This window comes from Oryctolagus cuniculus, chromosome 6, assembly GCF_964237555.1.
Source record: "Oryctolagus cuniculus chromosome 6, mOryCun1.1, whole genome shotgun sequence".
Lineage (NCBI taxonomy): Eukaryota > Metazoa > Chordata > Mammalia > Lagomorpha > Leporidae > Oryctolagus > Oryctolagus cuniculus.
The window spans coordinates 72,196,347-72,216,011 of record NC_091437.1 but is presented as its reverse complement, the minus strand read 5'-3'; the positions used below and the strand labels follow the sequence as shown (position 1 = coordinate 72,216,011).

Genomic DNA, 19,665 nt, shown 5'->3' with positions numbered 1-19,665 from the left:
GCCCAAATCCTTGGGCCCCTACACCCACTTGGGAGACCCAGAAGAAGCTCCTTGCTCCTAGTTTCGGCCTGGCGCAGCCCTAGCTGTTGTGGCCATCTGGGAGTGAACCACCAGATGGAAGATCCCTCTCTCCTTCTGCCTTTCAGATAAATAATTAAGTCCAGGAAGGGAGGGAGAGAAGGAGGGATGGAAGAAGGAAACCTCTGTATTAGACAATTTAATTCTGCAGAAGTGGAGGATGGGGCTGGCAATGTAGTGCAGCAGGTTAAGCCACCTCCTTCCACGCCATATAAGCATTCCATATGAGCAGTTTGAGTCTTGGCTGTTCCACTTCCGATCCAGCTCCCTACTAATGCACCTGGGAAAGCAGAAGAAGATGGCCTAAGTCCTTGGGCCCTTGCACCTACGTGGGAGACCCAGATGAAGTTCCTAGCCTCAGTCTGGCCAAGCTCTGGCCATTTCAGCCATCTGAGGAGTGAAGAAGTGGATGGGATCTCTCTCTCTCTCTCTTTTTCTCTCTCTCTCTCTCTGTCTCTCCCTCTTTCTGTAACCCTGCCTTTCAAACAAATAAATAAATCTTTTTGCTTTTAAGAAAAAAAAGTGTAGAGGAAGTATTCTATCATGCTACTGTTACTCCTCAGGTTACAACCAAAACCACCCTGTCCCATAGCCACCTGCAAAAAACCCTTCAACTATATGGATAGCACATTTTGAAGTCTGTTTACTAGATACTAACTCAGCTGGATAAGGGGAATGAAGCAGTATTTGTTTATATTTAATGGCTGTATTTGAGCATTAAATAGTCCCTTAATATTGTTTCACTTCAGAAAGGTAAACTAAAGCAAAACAGCAAAATACTATAAAGTACAAGGGGGAAAAGTTAGATTTTACTTGGACCATTCATTTTTTCAGTATTAAATCACACAGAAATTATACCACAGAAAATGACAACACAACACTCAATAAACTCCTAGTGAATGTATGGCAGCTGTTTACTTTTATTTACCCTCTCAACATTTATGAAACAACCTATAGCAGGTGTTGCTGATCCTACACACAAAGAAAAAAAGCAGGTGTTGCTGATCCTGAACACAAAGACAAAAGCCTTTTCTTAAGGCCTGACATTCCAGTGGAGCAGACAATTGTGCAGGTGGATATACATTCCAATACAACCCAGCTGTCCCCAGAGATTTTTGCCTGGATACACTATAAATATTTCAAAAAGGTCCAGGGAAAACACAGCAGTTACTGAAGATTTTCCAGTAAAGCAGTTAACAATGTTTATTACAGAACTATGAAGGGAAACTTCCCTTAGAATAAACTAGGAGAAACATTTTAAATACAGGAAAAAAATAAACTAGAGAGCAGAGGAAATTTGGGTAAACTACAATACAATCTGGTTACTTGGTTTTAAATTCTAAGTAAAATTAGGAATAGTGTCCTCTAAAGGATGTGAAATCTGACAAAGACCACTAAATCGGTGGGACTGAGTCCAGAAAGCTATAGTTTCCACAGTCAGAAACCATATTAAACAAACTGAACAGATATCACTCTAGATCACTGTTTATGAGGTAAGCATTTAGAAAATTAAAGACTTTACAATAATTTAAGTATTTACTCTGAGGAAGTAACCACTCACATCAATACCGTTTAGTAAACCACACACAACTGATAATTTAGGTAGCAGGTAACACTAGCATGCATTATTTGTATTTTTCAGTAACATTCTAATCCCTAGAGTAAAAGAATCCATGACATATCTATAGGATTTTCAAAGAAAACCTATTTGCAGTATCTGTCTATACATAACTTTTTTTAATGTGAGGTTAAACTTTTCACCTGGCAAGGTGACACACAGAATCCTGCCTATCACATGGTATTCACATAAACTAATTATGGCCAGATCAAGAGAACTCACAGAACATCAACAAGACATTACTAAAACAAAGAACCAGGCAGATGTTCAGCACAGCAGTTAAAAATACTGCTTGGGGGCCGGAGCAGTGGCTCAATAGGCTAATCCTCCGCCTGCAGCACTGGCGCCCCGGGTTCTAGTCCCAGTCGGGGGCACCAGATTTTGTCCCGGTCACTCCTCTTCCTGTCCAGTTCTCTGCTGTGGCCCGGGAGTGCAGTGGAGGATGGTCCAGGTCCTTGGGCCCTGCACCCCTATGGGAGACCAGGAGAAGCACCTGGCTCCTGGCTTCAGATCAGCATGGTGCGCCAGCCGCAGCGGCCATTAGAGGGTGAACCAACGGAAAAGGAAGACCTTTCTCTCTGTCTTTCTTACTGTCCATTCTGCCTGTCAAAAAAAAAAAAAAAAAAAAAAAAAGAAAGAAAGAAAAGAAAAAAATACTGCTTGGGATACCCACATATCATATCAGAGTACCCAGGTTCAAGTCCTAGGTCAGCTCGAATCCAGCTTCCTGATGATGCACACCCCTAGAAGAAGCAGATAAAGGTTCAAGTACCTGAGTCCCTGCAATCCATGCAGGAGACCCAGACTGACCAGTTTTTGTAGCCTTTCTCTGTCTCTTCTCTAATAAATATAATTTTTTTTTATTTATTTGACAGGTAGAGTTAGTGAGAGAAAGAGACGGAGAGAAAGGTCCTCCCTCCATTGGCTAACCCCACAAACGGCCACCATGGCCGGAGCTATGCTGATCCGAAGCAAAGAGCCAGGCGCTTCTTCCCGGTCTCCCGTGCGGGTGCAAGCGCCCAAGCACTCCACTGCCTTTCCGGGCCACAGCAGAGAGCTGGACCAGAAGAGGGGCAGCCAGGACCAGATCTCGGAGCCCACATGGGATGCCGGCACCACAGGTGGAGGATTAGCCAAGTAAGCCATGGCGCCGACCCCAGTTTTTTTAAAATGAAGACAATTGGGGCTAGCACTGTACTACATCAGGTTAAATCACCGTCTGCAGCACCGGCATCCCATAAGGGCACTAGTTCGAGTTCCAGTTGCTCCACTTCTATTCCAGCTCCCTGCTACTGCACCTGGGAAAGAAATGGAGGATGGCCCAAGTCCTCAGGCCCCTGCAACTGTGTGGATAACCCTGAAGAAGTTCCTGGCTTTGGCCTGGCCCACCTCTGGCCATTGCAGATATCTAGAGAGTGAACCTGCGGATGGAAACTCACTCTCTCTCCTTCACTAACTTTGCCTTTCAAATAAACAAATAAAATTCTTTAAAAACAAAAAAGTGAAGACAACCAAGAATGGCAGAAAATACTGCAAACCATGGACTTCAAATTTTTGCACCTAAAGAAATTTATCTTTTAATTCCACATTTCTGTATATTTCCTAACATACCTTGATATAAGGGATTTGCATTTAGACTATATAAAGAACTCCTATGGGGCCGGCGCTGTGGCACAGCAGGTTAAAGCCCTGGCCCGATGCGCCGGCATCCCATATGGGCGCTGGTTCAAGACCCGGTTGCTCCTCTTCCGATCCAGCTCTCTGCTATGGCCTGGGAAAACAGTGGAAGATGGCCCAAGTCCTTGGGCCCCTGCACTCACATGGGCGACCCAGAAGAAGCTCCTTGCTCCTGGCCTCGGATCAGCGCAGCTCCAGCCGTTGTGGCCATCTGGGGAGTGAACCAGTGGATGGAAGTCCTCTCTCTGTGTCCCTACCTCTCTCTGTAACTCTGTCTTTCAAATAAATAAAATAAATCTTAAAAAAAAAAAAAAAAACTCCTACAATAAAAAAAGATCCAATTAAAAATGGACAAAGGAGCAAAATAAGCATTTCTCTAATTATTTTTATTTAAAAGGCAGAAAAGAGAAATTTTCATCCTCTAGTTCACTCCCCAAATGTCCACAATTCAGGTCAAAGCCAGGAGTATGAATTCCATGCAGGTAGCAGGAACCTAAGATCTTCAAGTAATCTCGGGATATGGCATGAACAAGAAGTTGGACCAGAAGCAGAGGTAGGACTTCAACCCAGATGCTCCAATATAGGATGCAGGCATCCCAAGCAGCATCTTAACCATTGCACTCCTTCATAATAAGCATTTCCCTAAAATCATACAAATGAATAGTAAACATATGAAAATATATTCAATATTACAAGGTCATCAGGAAAATACAAACCAACACTACAATTAGATATTATGTCACATTCCCTAGTAAGGATGTGGAAAAATCAAGACTCTCATATACTACTGGTAGGAATGTAAAGTATTTTTCCTTTAGAAAGTAATCTATCAGTTCCTCAGCTAAACAGCTACTATCTACATCCAAGTATCTATTGAAAACAAACAAAAAAATATACTCTGATAGAAACACACAGATGTTTATAGCAGCCTACTGCAAACTGTCAGAAAGTGAAAACAACCCATATGTCCATCGACACAAGAGCAGATAAACAAAATGTGGCAAATTCATATAGTGGGGGCCAGTGCTATGGTATAGTGGGTATGGATTTCCTGGCATCCCATATGGGCACCAGTTTGAGTCCCGGCTGCTCCACCTCCAAACCAGCTCCCTGCTAATATGCCTGGGAAAACAGCAGAAAATGGCCCAAGTCCTTGGGCCCCTATACCCATGTGGGAATCCCGGAAGAAGCTCCAAGGTCCTGGCTTCAGACTGGCCCAGCTCCGGCAGCTGCAGCCATTTGGGGAGTGAACCAGCAGATGGAAGACAACTCTCTCTGCCTCTGCCTCTCTCTAACTCTGTCTTTCAAGTAAATAAATAAATCTTTTTAAAAAACCCATATAGTAGAACGTTCTTCAGTCACGAAAAGGGAAAAAGTATTGACATGCACTGCAAAGCCAATGATCCCTAAAGACATTAATCAAAGTAAAAGAAGTCAGACATGAGAGACCACATACTATCCAATTCCACTTACTTAAAATACAGACAGAGCCATAAAGATAGAAAACTGGATTAGTGGGTTGCTATAGGCTATGGAGTAATACCTTGCAGGTTATGGGGGATGGGACAGGACTAATGGGTACAGGATTTCTCTTTGGAATGATGAAAATGTTCCAAAATGATGGCAGTGGGGGTGCAATTCAGGATGTACCAGGTTAAGTCACTGTTTAGGACATCTGCATGAGTGTCAGTTGGAGTCCTGGTTATTCCACTTCTGACCCAGTTCTGTGCTAACAGGCCTGGGAAACAGTGGATGACAGCTCAAGTACTTGAGTTCCTGCCAGCCACGTGTGAGACTCGGATGGATTTCCTGGCTCCAGGCTTCAGCCTGGTGCAGCCCCAGCTGTTGTAGTCATCTGGAGAGTGAAAAGGAAGAATAGAAAAATCCCGCAACATCTCCCTCCCTCCCTTCCATTTTCCTCCCCTTCACCCCCATCATTCCACCTTTCAAATAAATACAAACATTTTTTTAAAGAGATATTTATTCATTTGAAAGGCAGTTCCAGGAGAGAGGTGGGGAATATGGAGCTAGATCAGAAGTGGAGCAGCCAGGACATGAACTGGTACCCATACGGCATGCCAGCGTTGCAGGCATCAACTTATCCCGCTGCACCACAATGCCAGCCCCATAAATACATCTAAAAAAATAAATTACTGGGGCCGGTGCTGTGGCGTAGCAAGTAAAGCCACCGGCTACAGCACTGGCATCCTATATGGGCGCCAGTTCAAGTCCCAGCTGCTCCACTTCTGATCCATCTCTCTGCTATGGCCTGGGAAGGCAGCAGAAGATGGCCCAACTCCTTGGTCCACTGCCCCCATGTAGGAGACTCAGAGGAAGCTCCTGGCTCCTAGCTTTGGATCAGCACAGTTCTGGCCACTGCAGTCAACTGGGGAGTGAACAGTGGATGGAAGAACTCTCTCTCTCTCTCTCTCTGCCTCTCCTTCTCTCTCTGTGTAACTCTTTCAAATAAATAAATAAATCTTTTAAAAAAATAAATTACTGCAATGATGGTTGCACAAATGTGAATATACCAAAAACTATTGAATTTTTTGCCAGCACCGCAGCTCACTAGGCTAATCCTCCGCCTTGCGGCGCCGGCACACCGGGTTCTAGTCCCGGTTGGGGCGCCGGATTCTGTCCCGGTTGCCCCTCTTCCAGGCCAGCTCTCTGCTGTGGCCAGGGAGTGCAGTGAAGGATGGCCCAAGTACTTGGGCCCTGCACCCCATGGGAGACCAGGATAAGTACCTGGCTCCTGCCATCGGATCAGCGCGGTGTGCCGGCCGCAGCGCGCCAGCCGCAGCGGCCATTGGAGGGTGAACCAACGGAAAAGGAAGACCTTTCTCTCTCTCACTGTCCACTCTGCCTGTCAAAAAAAAAAAAAAAACTATTGAATTTTTGACTCCAAATGAACAAACTTTATGGTATGTGAATTAGCTGTTCAAAAAGAATAGGATAATTACCCAAAAAGCAAAGTCAGTATTCATTTATAACTCTTCCTACCAGAAGATTCAACTCATGATGCATTACTTAAAAGATATGGTCAAAGGCGAGGAGACTGGCACTGGCCCTTTTCCAACAGGACTCTAGATTTTAGGTAACTGCTTCAAAACCCTGGGAGAGTATAAGAAGCCTGAATTACACACAGTTGCCCAGTTTTCCCAGTTCACAAACTCTTGAAACCAAATCCTTCCTATCTGATAAACATACATGGTCATATTCAGAGGCACTGTATTTGGGGAAGTAGGCAAGAAGAATGGTAAGAAAAAAACAGAACAGTACAACATGCTCTAATGGGCCACTTTAGGAACAAAGGATGTAATATGGAAACATTTAAGACAGCCCATCAGGTAGGTCTCCTACTTCCCATTCAGAGGTGAGTTTCCATCAACAACTCACAGAACTCCCAATAACTTCCTTTTCCTTTCCCTCCCCAAAATAATTCATGAAGAAAACCAGATTTACAGAAACCACTTAGGGAACAATTACAATATGTGTATTTGCCTGCAATACCTAATTACTGCTCACAAAGACTGGCATCAATGTGGAACAACATTTAGCCACTAACAGCATTTTTCCTAATTTTTTCTTTATTCTTTTCAACACACTTTAATTACCTACTCTAGCAAGTGTCTTTCCTTGATCCATAATGGCATTTATTTATGAAATAACAACACTTGGTTTCCCCAAAATAAATGCAACCTAAGCATACATAGAATACAGCGTGACTGAGAAGCTGCACAAAGAACCTGAAATGAAGAAACTAGCTCTGGCCTCAGTATCTAGGTAAGTAATCTTGTGGAAGTCATTTCATACCTAGATTTCCACTGCTCATCTATAAAATGAACCTGGACTAGAGTCTAGATCAGGGGTGGGTAAACTTTCTTCTGCCCAGAGCCATCTGGATATTTATAACATTATTCACAGGCCATACAAAATTACCAACATAGAAATTAGCCTACTATAGATGTACTACATTTCAAATCCTAACTACAATTGCCTTGGCAGAGCCAGATCAAACGATTTTACAGGCCTTACATGGCCTGTAGGCCAGACTCCCCACCCCTAATCTAGATGATAATGTACTTTCTATTATAGCTATTATTTCAATAGAGATAAGGCCATAAGGAATTCTCTGTCTGTAGTTTGAAATTTCAGAATTTCAATTTAAAATGAAAATAATACCTGCTCTCTCACAAATCGGCTAATAAGACTTTATAAACAAATCATTCCCAGAGTCCTGATGTCTCATCTTACATATATGATTTTTAAAAATTCACAGAAAAAAATGAATTAAAAGGTAAGTTTGTAAGGTGTGAAAAATAGTTGAAATCCATGCATACTGTTTTCATCATTCAGGAACTTTCTGAAGACCCCTCATATAGCTCAAAGACATTTTAAATTGCCTCTATGAAAAAGTCAACTACTTTTGAAACTTTCAAATACCTGAATTTTGTTTTTTCTAGTATGCATACTTTGTATCTACTTCTTTGAAGTTTGTTAAATAGCTGCCATATTAATTACTAAGTGGATATTTCCATAAAGAGGCCATCCTTGCAATGCATGGTTACCATATACAAATGCCAGTCTCCAAGGCTTATTTAACTAACACCAGCCTCCCCACAACAGTACTTCTATTACCATACTATATTAACTGTGAGTAATCACATAAAGCACAAATTTTTGCTGCTGGCCCCTTAATCCACAAACCACCATGTAGGTAACAGATGTGTATCATGATCAGTAATCACATCAACTTTTTCAGACTGCCAATGATAGCTCACGTGCATCTATTATCAGTTAATGTACACAAAGAGAGTAATTAAGCCTCCTCCTTGTCTACTAGTGGTAAATTCATTAAGACATTTTACAAAAATACATACTTGAGAAAGGAAACTGGCTAACAAAGAAGTGCACCAAAGAAACAAAAACTCAACACTAGAAGCAAAATTTCAATCAAATACAAAGTTACAGGCTATTTGGCCATAGGAATATTGACACAGCTGCCATTTGAAACTGAACACAGCCAGAAAACCTTCATGAAGGTGAGCTTACAGACATAAATGAGAACACTGCTTGTGAGAAAGGAATTACATCCCAAAGTGAAAAACTTCACAATAAAGGAACTTTCAGATAGTTCTTAAGACTGAAAGCACAAAGGATAAAATGTTCTAATATTGTAATCTAAACCCAGGAGTATAACAATTCACCAAAGCTTAGAAAAGCCGTTTGCTGGGGCTGGCATTAGGGTACACTGGGTTAAGCCACTGCTTACTGCGCCAGCACATCATATCAGAGTGCCAAGTTGAGTTCTCCACTTCTAATCCAGCATCCTGCTAATACATCTGGGAAAACAACAGAAGATGGTCTGCAACCTGGGGCCCTGCTATGCATGTTGGAGACCCAGAAGGAGCTCCTGCAGATTTTGTGAACTAGTGGATGGGAAATCTTTTCTCTGTCACTCTGCCTTTCAAATAAATAAAATCTTAAAAAAAAAAAAATGGTGTTTGCTCTTTATCATAAATTATACAACAAAGAAAATGGCAAGCATGTATGTTTATACTACTCTTGAAAAGTTTTTTATAAAGAAATAACACTTCAGGGGGCCGATGCTGTGGCGCTGTACGTTAATCCTCCACCCGCAACACCAGCTTCCCATATGGGCGCCGGTTCTAGACCGGCTGCTCCACTTCCAGTTCAGCTCTCTGCTATGGCCTGGGAAAGCAGTGAGGATGGCCCAAGTCCTTGGGTCCCTGCACCCATATGGGAGACCAGGAAGAAGTGCCTGGCTCCTGGCTTGAGATCAGCGCAGCTCTGGCCGTTGCAGCCATTTGGGAGTGAAACAATGGAAGGAAGACCTTTCTGTCTGTCTCTCCCTCTCACTGTCTGCAACTCTTAACTCTCAAATAAAATAAATAAAAAATCTTAAAAAAATAAAAAATAACACTTCAATTCTCAGTCTCCATTGTTTAAACTACAGTAAACTTAGTTTTGTTTTCATTTTTCTGTTCATTTGTAACCAAAAGGAAGAATTTTTAATACTTTGAAATTTTCAAAGATCTCAGAATAATCATAATTTTCCCAATTATTTAGATCAGTTTCAGTTTGCCAGGCCACTTTTACCTTCTCAAACTACTGTGCAAAGCAAACACTGCCAACATGGTGAGGTTGTATTATCTAATCACATTTTCAAAAGCATACATGTACCAAGAGTATCCAAGTTCCTAACAAATCTGAAAAAACTACTTCAGCTGTTCTATTTAGGTCTGAAGTTTTATGCTATGATTTATACATACAACTCTTTCCTATTACTCTTCCTAAGTAATCTAAAGATGGAGAAAACATTTGTCATCAACATTTTGTAAGTACTTATAGTCAAAGAGACTAAAGCTCTACTGTAACATTGGTATAATCTAAGTGATAAATTTTAAAGCATTTCATGTTGAGCAGGGGTTGTGGCACAGCAGGTTAAATCACCACTTGTGATGCCCTGAAGCCACACAGGAGTGCCGGTTGGAGTCCTGGTTACTCCGCTTTCCATCCAAATTACAGCCAATACTTCTGGAAAAGCAACAGATAATGGTCCAAATACTTGGGGGTTCCTGCCAACCACATGGAAGACCCAGATGGAGTTCCTGATCTAGCCCCGGCTTTTGCAGGCATTCAGCAAGTGAACCTGTAGATGGGAAGATCAATCTATCTATCTCTAGCTCTCTCTCTCTCCCCACCCCTCCTGCCCTCCCCCCCTTCTGACATTCTACCTTTCAAATAAACAGATTTAAAAAAAAAAATGTTTTTCACATTATAATGTAGTGTAATATCCTGGATGAGGTCCTGGAACAGATACAGTACTTTACATAAAAACTAAGGAAACTTGAATACAAGATGAACTTAAATTAATAAATGCCAATAGTTCTCCATTGATTGTATCAATACAAATGAACCATACCGATACAAATTAAAAGGAGAAACTGAGGAGCCTGCATTGGGATGCAGCAGGTAAAGCCACCTCACCCAACATGGGCATCCCATATGGGCACAGGTCCATGCTCCAGCTGCTCCACTTCCAATCCAGCTTCCTGCTAATGGCCTGGGAAAACAGCAAAATATGGCTCAAGTGTTTGGGCCCCTGTCACCCACATGGTACACATGGATGAAGCTCCTAGCTCCTGGCTTCAGGCTGGCCCAGCCCTGGATGTTGGGGCCATCTGGGGAGTGAACCAGAAGATTGAAGATCAATCCCAATCTCTGTCTCTGTAACACTTTCAAAAAATAAAATATTTTTAAAAAGAGAGAAATTGAGTGTGAGGTATTTAGGAACACTGTGCTATCTTTACAACTTTCCTGTCAATCTACAACTATTATAAAACAAACTTTTTATCTAAAGCAGTGCACATACTATTTTTATCTAATAGTCATTGTTATTATTAAAGCTAGGAGCTAATAAAATTTCAAACCATAAGACACTAAATAGTATTAATACAGTTCTATGGGGCCAGCGCTATGGCATAGCAGATCAAAGCCCCAGTCTGCAGCGCCAGACTGCATATCCCATACCCCATATTGGTGCCAGTTCGAGTCTCAGCTGCTCCACTTATGATCTAGCTCCCTGCTAACGAGCCTGGGAAAGCATCGGAGGACAGCCCAAGTCCTTGGGCCCCTGCACCCACATAGGAAAGCCAGAAGAAGCTCCTGGATCCTGATCAGCCCAGCTCCAGCCATTGAGGTCATCTGGGGAATGAACCAGTGGATGGAAGACCTCTTTCTCTGTCTTTACCTCTCTCACAGTCCCTCATAATGGAGAGCAAGCACTGGCACTGCCCTTAGGGCAAAAGACCTGGATTCCCATCTTTTCTCTACTACTAACCAGATATGTTGTCTTGTATTTCTTTTGCCTCAGTTTTCTAACATGTAAAATCAGAGGACCAGATGGCAAGGCAAAGTATGTGAAGGTTTAATAGTCTCAACCTAACCAGATTTTTCTGTTCCCTAAATTTTCTTCTGTAAAAAGGATAAAAGTACATGACTTACATACTGCACATTGAAACATAATGCTTTAATAAAGATCAAAAGATATCTGTCAAGATCTTTCTTCTTTTTGACCTATTAAACAACTACTGCAGGCACTGCGGCTTAGTAGGCCTTAGTAGGCCTCCACCTGCGGCACCAGCATCCTACGTGGCCACGGGTTTTTGTCCCAGCTGCTCCTCTTCCAATCCAGCTCTCTGCTTATGGCCTGAGAGAGCAGTAGAAGATGGCCCAAGTGCTCTGCACTAGCACGGAAGACCTGGAAGAAGATCCTGACTTCTGGCTTCAGATAAGCTCAGCTCCAGCCATTCAGGCCATGTGGGGCGTGAAACAGTGGATGGAAGACTTTTCTGTCTCTCCCTCAGTCTATAACTCTACTTCTCACAATAACAAATCTTAAAAAAAAACTATTGCTAGCAAGACACTTTGGCTTAAATAAAAAAAAATACCTAAATCTTTAAAAATCCATTTAGTTGATCTAATTTTTAATTTCAAACTCAATCACATTTATTTCACAAAACCTAGGTGTTCTCTTATGCTATCAAAAAGCAAAAAAGTAGCAGACAGTATAATTCAAAATATTCTTAGTGTCAAAATAGTGCAAAGCCTGGACTCAGTTCCTTCCCAATTTAATAATACTACCAATCATCTAAAGCAGAGAACATAGCTAATCAGAGTAATATGAAAATGACAAGTATTTGCCATTAGTATCACCTAACCTTTGATCTTTTCAAAATATTGTAAAAGTTATCTCCTATGCACAGTGTTAAGAAAAAAATGTGGTTTAAATAGGAACATCATCCAAAGTGAAAATCAAAAACTATAATTAAAACCAATCACTTAATTACTAAATTTTCAAAAACCTATAGATACTAAGAAACTCATTTCAAAACAAAAAGGCCAGAAATCACTAGCACATGGATCTCAAATATCAAGTGCAGTAGTTAAAAATAATCCTTATTTTACTAGTGAGATCAGACCCTACCTATATTGAACTATTTCCCCAAAGCTTCAATTGCTAAAGATCTTATCACCTAATGACATCTCTACATAATAAAGGCAAGATCCAAAAAGGACTTAAAAGACATCTTTTTTAAATTAAAATGTCTGCAGAATGTATCCTGAGGTATTCAAAGTACCAATCACAACATACACTGGAAACTTTCCATTTTAGTAAATACAGGTTTGAAATTTTGCTTTATTATGCAATGATGTCATGAGACAACGTTGTTCTACAACCTAGTTTCATAAAGCCTACATAGCACTATTAACATTTTTTAAATGGTCAAATTCCTGAAACCTCAGCATGAACACTTAATTTCAAAGCCTGTGCTCATTGGAAACCACCGCATTCAGTCCAGGAGAGGAGCTGAACAGCTTATCTAAGAAACCACTTGTTCTTCAATTAGCTTTCATCTTCCTCTGCGTTTTTATTTTGTTTGTACTGCAGTTTCTCACTTAAATGGAAAAAAAAAAAATCATGCGCTGAGTCAGGTAAGAAGGCTCCTGTCCCTCCCTTTTCTAAACAGCAACCGTCCTCTCGTTAGTCCTCTCCTCCCTCATCCATGTCAAGGAGAGTCCGGGGGAACAAGACCCCCCACTCTTCCCAGGACGCCTCTCGGTTCGATCCCCTTCAGTGCCGGAGGCCGACACCCGGCCCACCTTGGGCCTCTGCTCATCCCTCCCGTATCGCCTTCCGCCAGACCCCGCTCGTGAGCCCGCGCCAAGGCCACCCCACCCCCAGCCAGCGGGCGCGTGGCCGACGCGCGAGCACGACCCGCCACCCCCGACGGCAGCCCCGGGCCCTCGGCGCCGGTCCCGCCCGGACCCTCCCCGGATCCGGGCTTCGCTCTCCATGGAGCGCAGGGTCCCAGAAAAGCGCACTCCGACTTCTCCCACATTGGTCAGCAACCGGCCGCCAGCAGCAGGCGGAGAGGCAGAGCCAGTTCGGAGCAGGAAGGCAGGCAGCCCAGCCCGGGAACAGACCTGTGGAGACCGCCATCTTCTCCTGCAGCCCGACGCAGCCGCCGCACGCACGGGACGACCGCGTCACTTCCGGGAGCGTGCGCCCTGCCCGCGTGACCACGACTCCGCCCTCCTGGGCAAGCTCTGCGGCGCAGAGCGGTGACAGTGCGCACGTGGGCAGGGGGCACCCGGGTTCTTGCCGCCGTTCTCGCGTCCGCCAAAGTAACGCCCTAAAGGAAAAGTTCGTGGAGGGTTAGGAAACTAACTTAGGTTGATCTCCATAATGTGGGGCAAAGACAACATTCGTTTAAACTTTGCATGGGTGGTCGTTTGGAGCTGCTGCGCAACCCGGGAGGCAGCAAGTGATGACTCAAGTACTTGGGTCCCTGCCATCCATGTGGGAAACCTGGATGGAGTTTTGGGCTCCTGGCTTTCGCATAGCCCAGCCCTGTCTATTAAAGTGGGCATTTGGAGAGTGAAACAGTGGGTGGAATATCTCTCTGCTTGTCTCTCTGACGCTAGGTTTCAAATAAAAGGAATTTTTTTTTTTTAATCGGAGGTTTGCAAGAATACAATACATGATTATTTACAATAGTCTCCATGTTGTATAACAGATCTCTGAACTTATTTCTCCTGTCTAGCTGAAATTTTTAGATTCCAAGTATGAGTACTTTTAAAAGATCATAATGAGATTAAAAGATGTGTTTTGGGGGGAAAATAAATCTTAAGTCATGCATAGTTTTTTTTCCACAATGTTTTCCATAAATAGGTTGTGCAGATCCCTCATATGCATGGATTTCCATCTTTTGTGCACTAAAGTAAACTTACCTTTTAATTCCATTTTCCACAAACTTTTTAGAAGCATTCTGGTGTTGAGACAATACAGTTTTTGTGCGCCGCCCCCGTAGTGCCACCACTAAGCATGGCCCTAGTGGGGCTTTGGTCAGTAGCCCCATCCTCACAGTTCCATGGGATGCTGCTTATTAGGGACAGTGGCACTGTCCCTGTGGCGTCCTCTGCCTGGACCCTGAGGCTGTATGACATCCTTTGAAATCCAGGTAAAGGCAGCCATGCTTCTACAGATCTTGCACTCTGTGCACCTGCTGAATTAGCACCACGCGAATGCTGCCTGGGTTCACTACTTGTGCCTTCCACAGTGGTGGTCTGAGCCACACCTGGGGTAGCTGAAGAGTCCCACAGCAGAACTTGGGAAGCAGCTATGAGTGACAAGCTCCAAGTTCCCACAGGCACCATGGACTTATCTCCCCACCAAAACTGTTCTTCTCCAGGGTCCTCAAACTAGGCTTGTGATGACAAAGTCAGCCTCAAAGGTCTCTGAAGCTACTTAGAAATAGCTCTGCCACTTACTTGGTGAATAGCATCTGGCTTCCTTCTGTCCATTCTAATTCCCTTATCAAATGGTCACCAGGCCAAACCCCTGGATTTTCTCTCAAAATATACTGTTAATTCTTTACATGACCAGGTTGAGAATTTTCCAAATCTTGACATTCTGCTTCACGTCAGATTGTAAATTCTTTGTATAATTTCTCTCTTCTTGTGTGTTATTATACGGAGTTCAGAGAAGCCACACAGTGGCCTGAATGCCCTGCAGCTTAGCCATTTCTTCCTGCAACTGTCCACATTCATGGCTCTGAGATTCTGCCTTCCATAAAACCCTGGGACGCAGACATAAATCAGTCAAGTTCTTAGCCACTGTATAACAAGGACAACCTTCCCTCCAGTTTCCAATACCTTGTGTGTCGTTGCCATTTGAGATTTCATTAGAGAAGTCTTCACTATCAGGAGCACTTAAGCAGAGGCTTATCCATGCAGCTCTTCTTTTCTTCCTCTTAGTGTTTCGGTCATGGTTTGCAGGCTGCTTCCACCCATAAAAGTGGAACTTAAAAACTGTTCCAGCCTCTATTCATTACCCAGTTCCAACATTGCTTCCACTTTTTTTTTTAATCCTCTGGTGCCAATTCTTAGTCTACTCGTGCTGCTATTCCAGAATTTTTGAAGAACAGAAGTTTATTTCTCACCATTTGGAGTCTGGGAAGTCCAAGATCAAAGCACTATCACACTGTCCGGTGAGGCCTTTCTGCTGCTTGCTCACATGGCAGAAGGTGGAAGGGCAAATGAGAATGAATTCTATGGCTTCACATTGCAGAGGAATGGGAGAGTGAACCAACTTCCAAAAGTCCCCCTCCCGTACCACCACACTGGGGGGCTGACAACAATACCTGAATTTGGGGGACACATTCATATGGTTACCAAACAGAGGCTTAGCTACCCACTGCTCAAAATCCAATATTCAAGGAACAAGAGTTGGTGCAAAGAAATCAGGTTTATTACAAAAGACAGTAAACTGAGAAGATGGTGGACTTCTGTCATGAAGAAAATCTCGAGTTATCAAGGTATCAAGAGGCTTTTTTTTAAGGGAAGAGAAAATTAAGGGGGCGGGGTGATAGAAAGGATACAAGTTTTGTTGGCTATGTGCAGGTCATCATCATAAAACTGACCAGATGGGCTGAATGGTGTAAGTTTTCTGTTCACAGTTTCGTGGTCATGAATTCTCTCCATCAAGCTTACTTGATGTTCTGCAATATCAGATCAATCACTGGAATTATTTTAAAGGTTTGTTTATTTGAAAGGCAGAGTTGCACAAAAAGAGAGGAAGAGATACAGAGAGTTCTTCTAATAACTACAATGGCCAGCGCTGGGCCAGGCCAAAGCCAGGAGCTCAATTCGGGTCTCCCATGTGGGTGTCAAGGAACAAAACTCTTGGGCTATGTTGTGCTGCCTTCCCATGCAAATTAGCAGGAAGTTGCATTGGAAATGGAATAGCCCGGCTTCAAACCAACACTCATATTGGATGTGAGCATGGGGCAGTGGCTTAACCCTCTGCACCACCATGCCAGCCCTTTCCCTGGAATTGTAAAAAAGCATTATTTAGAGTCTGGGGCTGTGACATAGTGGGTAAAGCTGCCACCTGTGGCGCCAGCATTCCATATGGGCACCTGCTCACATCTGGGCTGCTCCACTTCTGATCCAGCCCCCTGCTAGTGTGCCTGGAAAAGATGCAGAGGACCTGGAGGAAGTTCCTAGCTCCAGGCTTCAGACTGGCCCAGCTCCAGCCATTGCGACCATTTGAGGAGGGAACCAGTGGATGGAAAACTCTCTCTCCCTCTCCCTCTCCCTCTTCCTCTCCCTCTCTCTCTCCCTCTCTAACTTTGCCTTTCAAATAAATAATTTTTTTTAAAAAAAGTAAGTATTATTTGTCATGTTAAACATAAGTCTGATTAATCAGAAGGTCAAAGGTTTGGTGTTTTATTTTGTTAAGCAAAATATGGATAGAAAAAGAAAATAGAGTCTTTTGAGCTGTGGCTATAAGACCACACAGCACAGCACAAACAGCGTAAGAGAATGTGTATCCCCACAGAACCAATATATTGAAATATAATCTGCAAAATGATGGTAGTAGGAAGTAGAGTCTTTGGGAGATAGTTAGCTCATGAGGGTGGAACCCTCATAAGAGGGACCAGTATCTTTATAGGAGGAAACTGGAGAATTCTTTCTCTTTCTATCATGTAGGGACATAGCAAGAAGTCAGCAGTCTGTTACCTGGAAGAAGGCCCTCACCAGAAACCAATGATGCTGGCACCTCAGCATCCCAGATTGGTAGCCTTCAAAACTATAAGAAATCACTTATATTGTTTATAAGTCACTCAACCTCTATAGTACTTTGTTAAAGCAGCCAAAACTCAGAGAGAGATTGTTGCTGGTTTTGTGCCACATTAACAGCACACTCCCCAGCGAAGGTCTCCGTGACACTGCTGCCCATTCCAGCTGTCCTTCCTCAGGTGTGGCAGGTGCTTCTCCAAGTGTCCACAACAAAACTCTCAGAGGAAAAAGGCTCATTCTTGATCACTTTGTGACAGCTGATTATTCAAGCCTAAAATACTGCGAATACCCTTTTATCACAACGCTAAGATTAAAAGGCTTGATAGAATATTGATATGATACCTATGATTTGAACAGGATTTGACTCTCCAAACGCACATAGATATTTAAACCCAAAGTCTTACATTAAAGGTTACTAGATTACTATTAGTTGATTAATGATGGATACTTGATCTCATTGTGGTGTCTGGGAGGCGGCCTAATGTGAAGTCTTTATTTGATTTATTTATTTATTTTTGACAGGCAGAGTAAGACAGCGAGAGAGAGAGAGAGAGACAGAGAGAAAGGTCTTCCTTTTCCGTTGGTTCACCCCCTCAATGGCCGCTGCAGCCGGCGCGCTGTGGCCAGCGCACCACGCTGATCCGAAGCCAGGAGACAGGTGCTTCTCCTGGTCTCCCATGCAGGTGCAGAGCCAAAGACTTGGGCCATCCCCCACTGCACTCCCGGGCCATAGCAGAGAGCTGGACAGGAAGAGGAACAACCAGGACAGAACCGGCGCCCCGACCGGGACTAGAACCCAGTGTGCCGGCGCTGCAGGTTGGAGGATTAGCCTATTGAGCCATGGCATCGGCCCTAATGTGAAGTCTTTAGATCACTGGAGGTAGTCCTCATAAAAGTGTTGGTTATGTAAGAAGACTGTGCTCTTTGTGTCTCTACTTTCAGGTTCACCTTGCGACTGTCCCTCTGGCATCCCCAGCCTCACAAGGTACCACATCCAGTAGGGTTGCTCAATTGTGGACTGCAAACCTCCAAACTGTAAGCTGAAATAGACTTTGCTCCTTCCTAACTAACTCCTTATAGGAACAAAAAGTTAACTAATGGGTCCGCCATTGTGGGGTAGCTGCTGCCTATGATGCAGCATCCCCCATGGGTGCCAGTTCAAGTCTCAGCTGCTCCACTTCCGATCCAGCTTCCTGATAGTGGCCTAGGAAAAGTAGCAGAAGATACCTAAATGTTTGGGCCCCTGACACCCACATTGGGGACCTGGAAAGAGCTCCTGGCACCTGGCTTTGGCCTAGGCCAGTGAACCAGTGGCTCAAATAAATAAATAAAACTTACAACGACAACAAAAAAAGCTGACTAATACATTGATAATTGTCCACAGTGTCTGAATTCCCTGGGCCTATTCTTCCTCCTCGTAACAAGCTGCTGAAGTATCCTTAAATCTAAATAAATAATAGATGATAGAACCCTAGCATTTGTCGTTACTCCCTTGTTCCTCTTGTTGTTTTTCTTATTATGTAAGGGGATTCTTAGGAAATTCTGTTGAAATTTTCCTGTTCTTAGCTGGGAAGATGAATAACCACTGGTATAACATGAATTATGTATGCTAAAAATAAAAGATTACTCAGGACAAAGAGTTGACATATAGTAATAAGTTTCTTAAAGAATTAAATTGTTTTTTTTTCCAAAAAAAGAAATAACATTAATTAATAAGAGATTTACCGGGGCTGGTGCTGTGTCACAGTGGGTTAAGGTCCTGGCCTGTAGCGACAGCATCCCATATGGGCACTGGTTCTAGTCTAGGCTGCTGCACTTCCAATCCAGCTCTCTGCTATGGCCTGGGAAAACAGTGGAAGATGGCCCAAGTCCTTGGGCCCCTGAACCCGCGTGGGAGACCCGGAAGAAGCTCCTGGCTCCTGGCTTCAGATTGGCACAGCTCCGGCCATTGCGGCCATCTAGGGAGTATACCATCGGATGGAAGACCTCTCTTTCTGTCTCTACCTCTCTGTAACTCTGTCCTTCAAAATAAATAAAATAAATCTTAAAAAAAAAAAAAAAGATCTACAGTTGGGCCAGATTAAGCCACTGCCTGCAATGCCAGCATCCCATATGGGTGCCAAGTCCCACTGCTCCACTTCTGATCCAGCTTCCTGATAATGCACTGGGAAAGCAGAAGACAGCCCAAGTGCTTGGGCCCTTGCACCCATACGGGAGACCTGGATGGAGTTCCTGGCTCCAGGCTTCAGCCTGGCCCAGCTCTGGCAGTTGTGGCCCTTTGGGAGTAAACCAGTGAATCAAAGATTTTTCTCTCTCTCTCTTTGTCTCTCTTTCTTTCTCTCCTTCTCTCTCAGTAACTCTGCCTTTCAAATAAATGAATAAATCATTTTTTTAAAAAAGAGTTCTATAATAATGTATGCATAATTCTATTACTTTAACATACTAGTTATATTTTGTGTACATTTCACATAAAAACATTTTCTTTTTGTATTTTTTTAAATTTACTTGAAAGGCAGAGTTACAGAGAGAGGAAGAAAGAAAACGAATCTTCCATCTGCTGGTTCACTCTCCAAATGGCCACAACAGCCAGCGCTGAGCCAGGCTGAAGCCAGGAGTCAAGA

At 43.3% G+C, this 19,665-nt stretch overlaps 1 protein-coding gene across 5 annotated transcripts in view; it reads right to left on the bottom strand.

Moving 5' to 3' along the window:
• The window catches only part of UBE2V2 (ubiquitin conjugating enzyme E2 V2), a 47,138-nt gene extending 33,654 nt beyond the window's left edge, over positions 1–13,484 (bottom strand). For 2 of the 5 annotated variants that reach the window (XM_051843709.2, XM_070076577.1), the window contains exon 1: positions 13,385–13,472. In XM_051843709.2, coding sequence (XP_051699669.1) covers positions 13,385–13,400 — 16 coding nt within the window. In that variant the 5' untranslated portion in view covers positions 13,401–13,472. Of the gene's footprint in view, positions 1–13,384 lie in introns of all 5 variants that reach the window. The other 3 variants (XM_070076574.1, XM_070076575.1, XM_070076578.1) reach the window with 3 other exon arrangements.
• Positions 13,485–19,665: the final 6,181 nt, after the last annotated feature.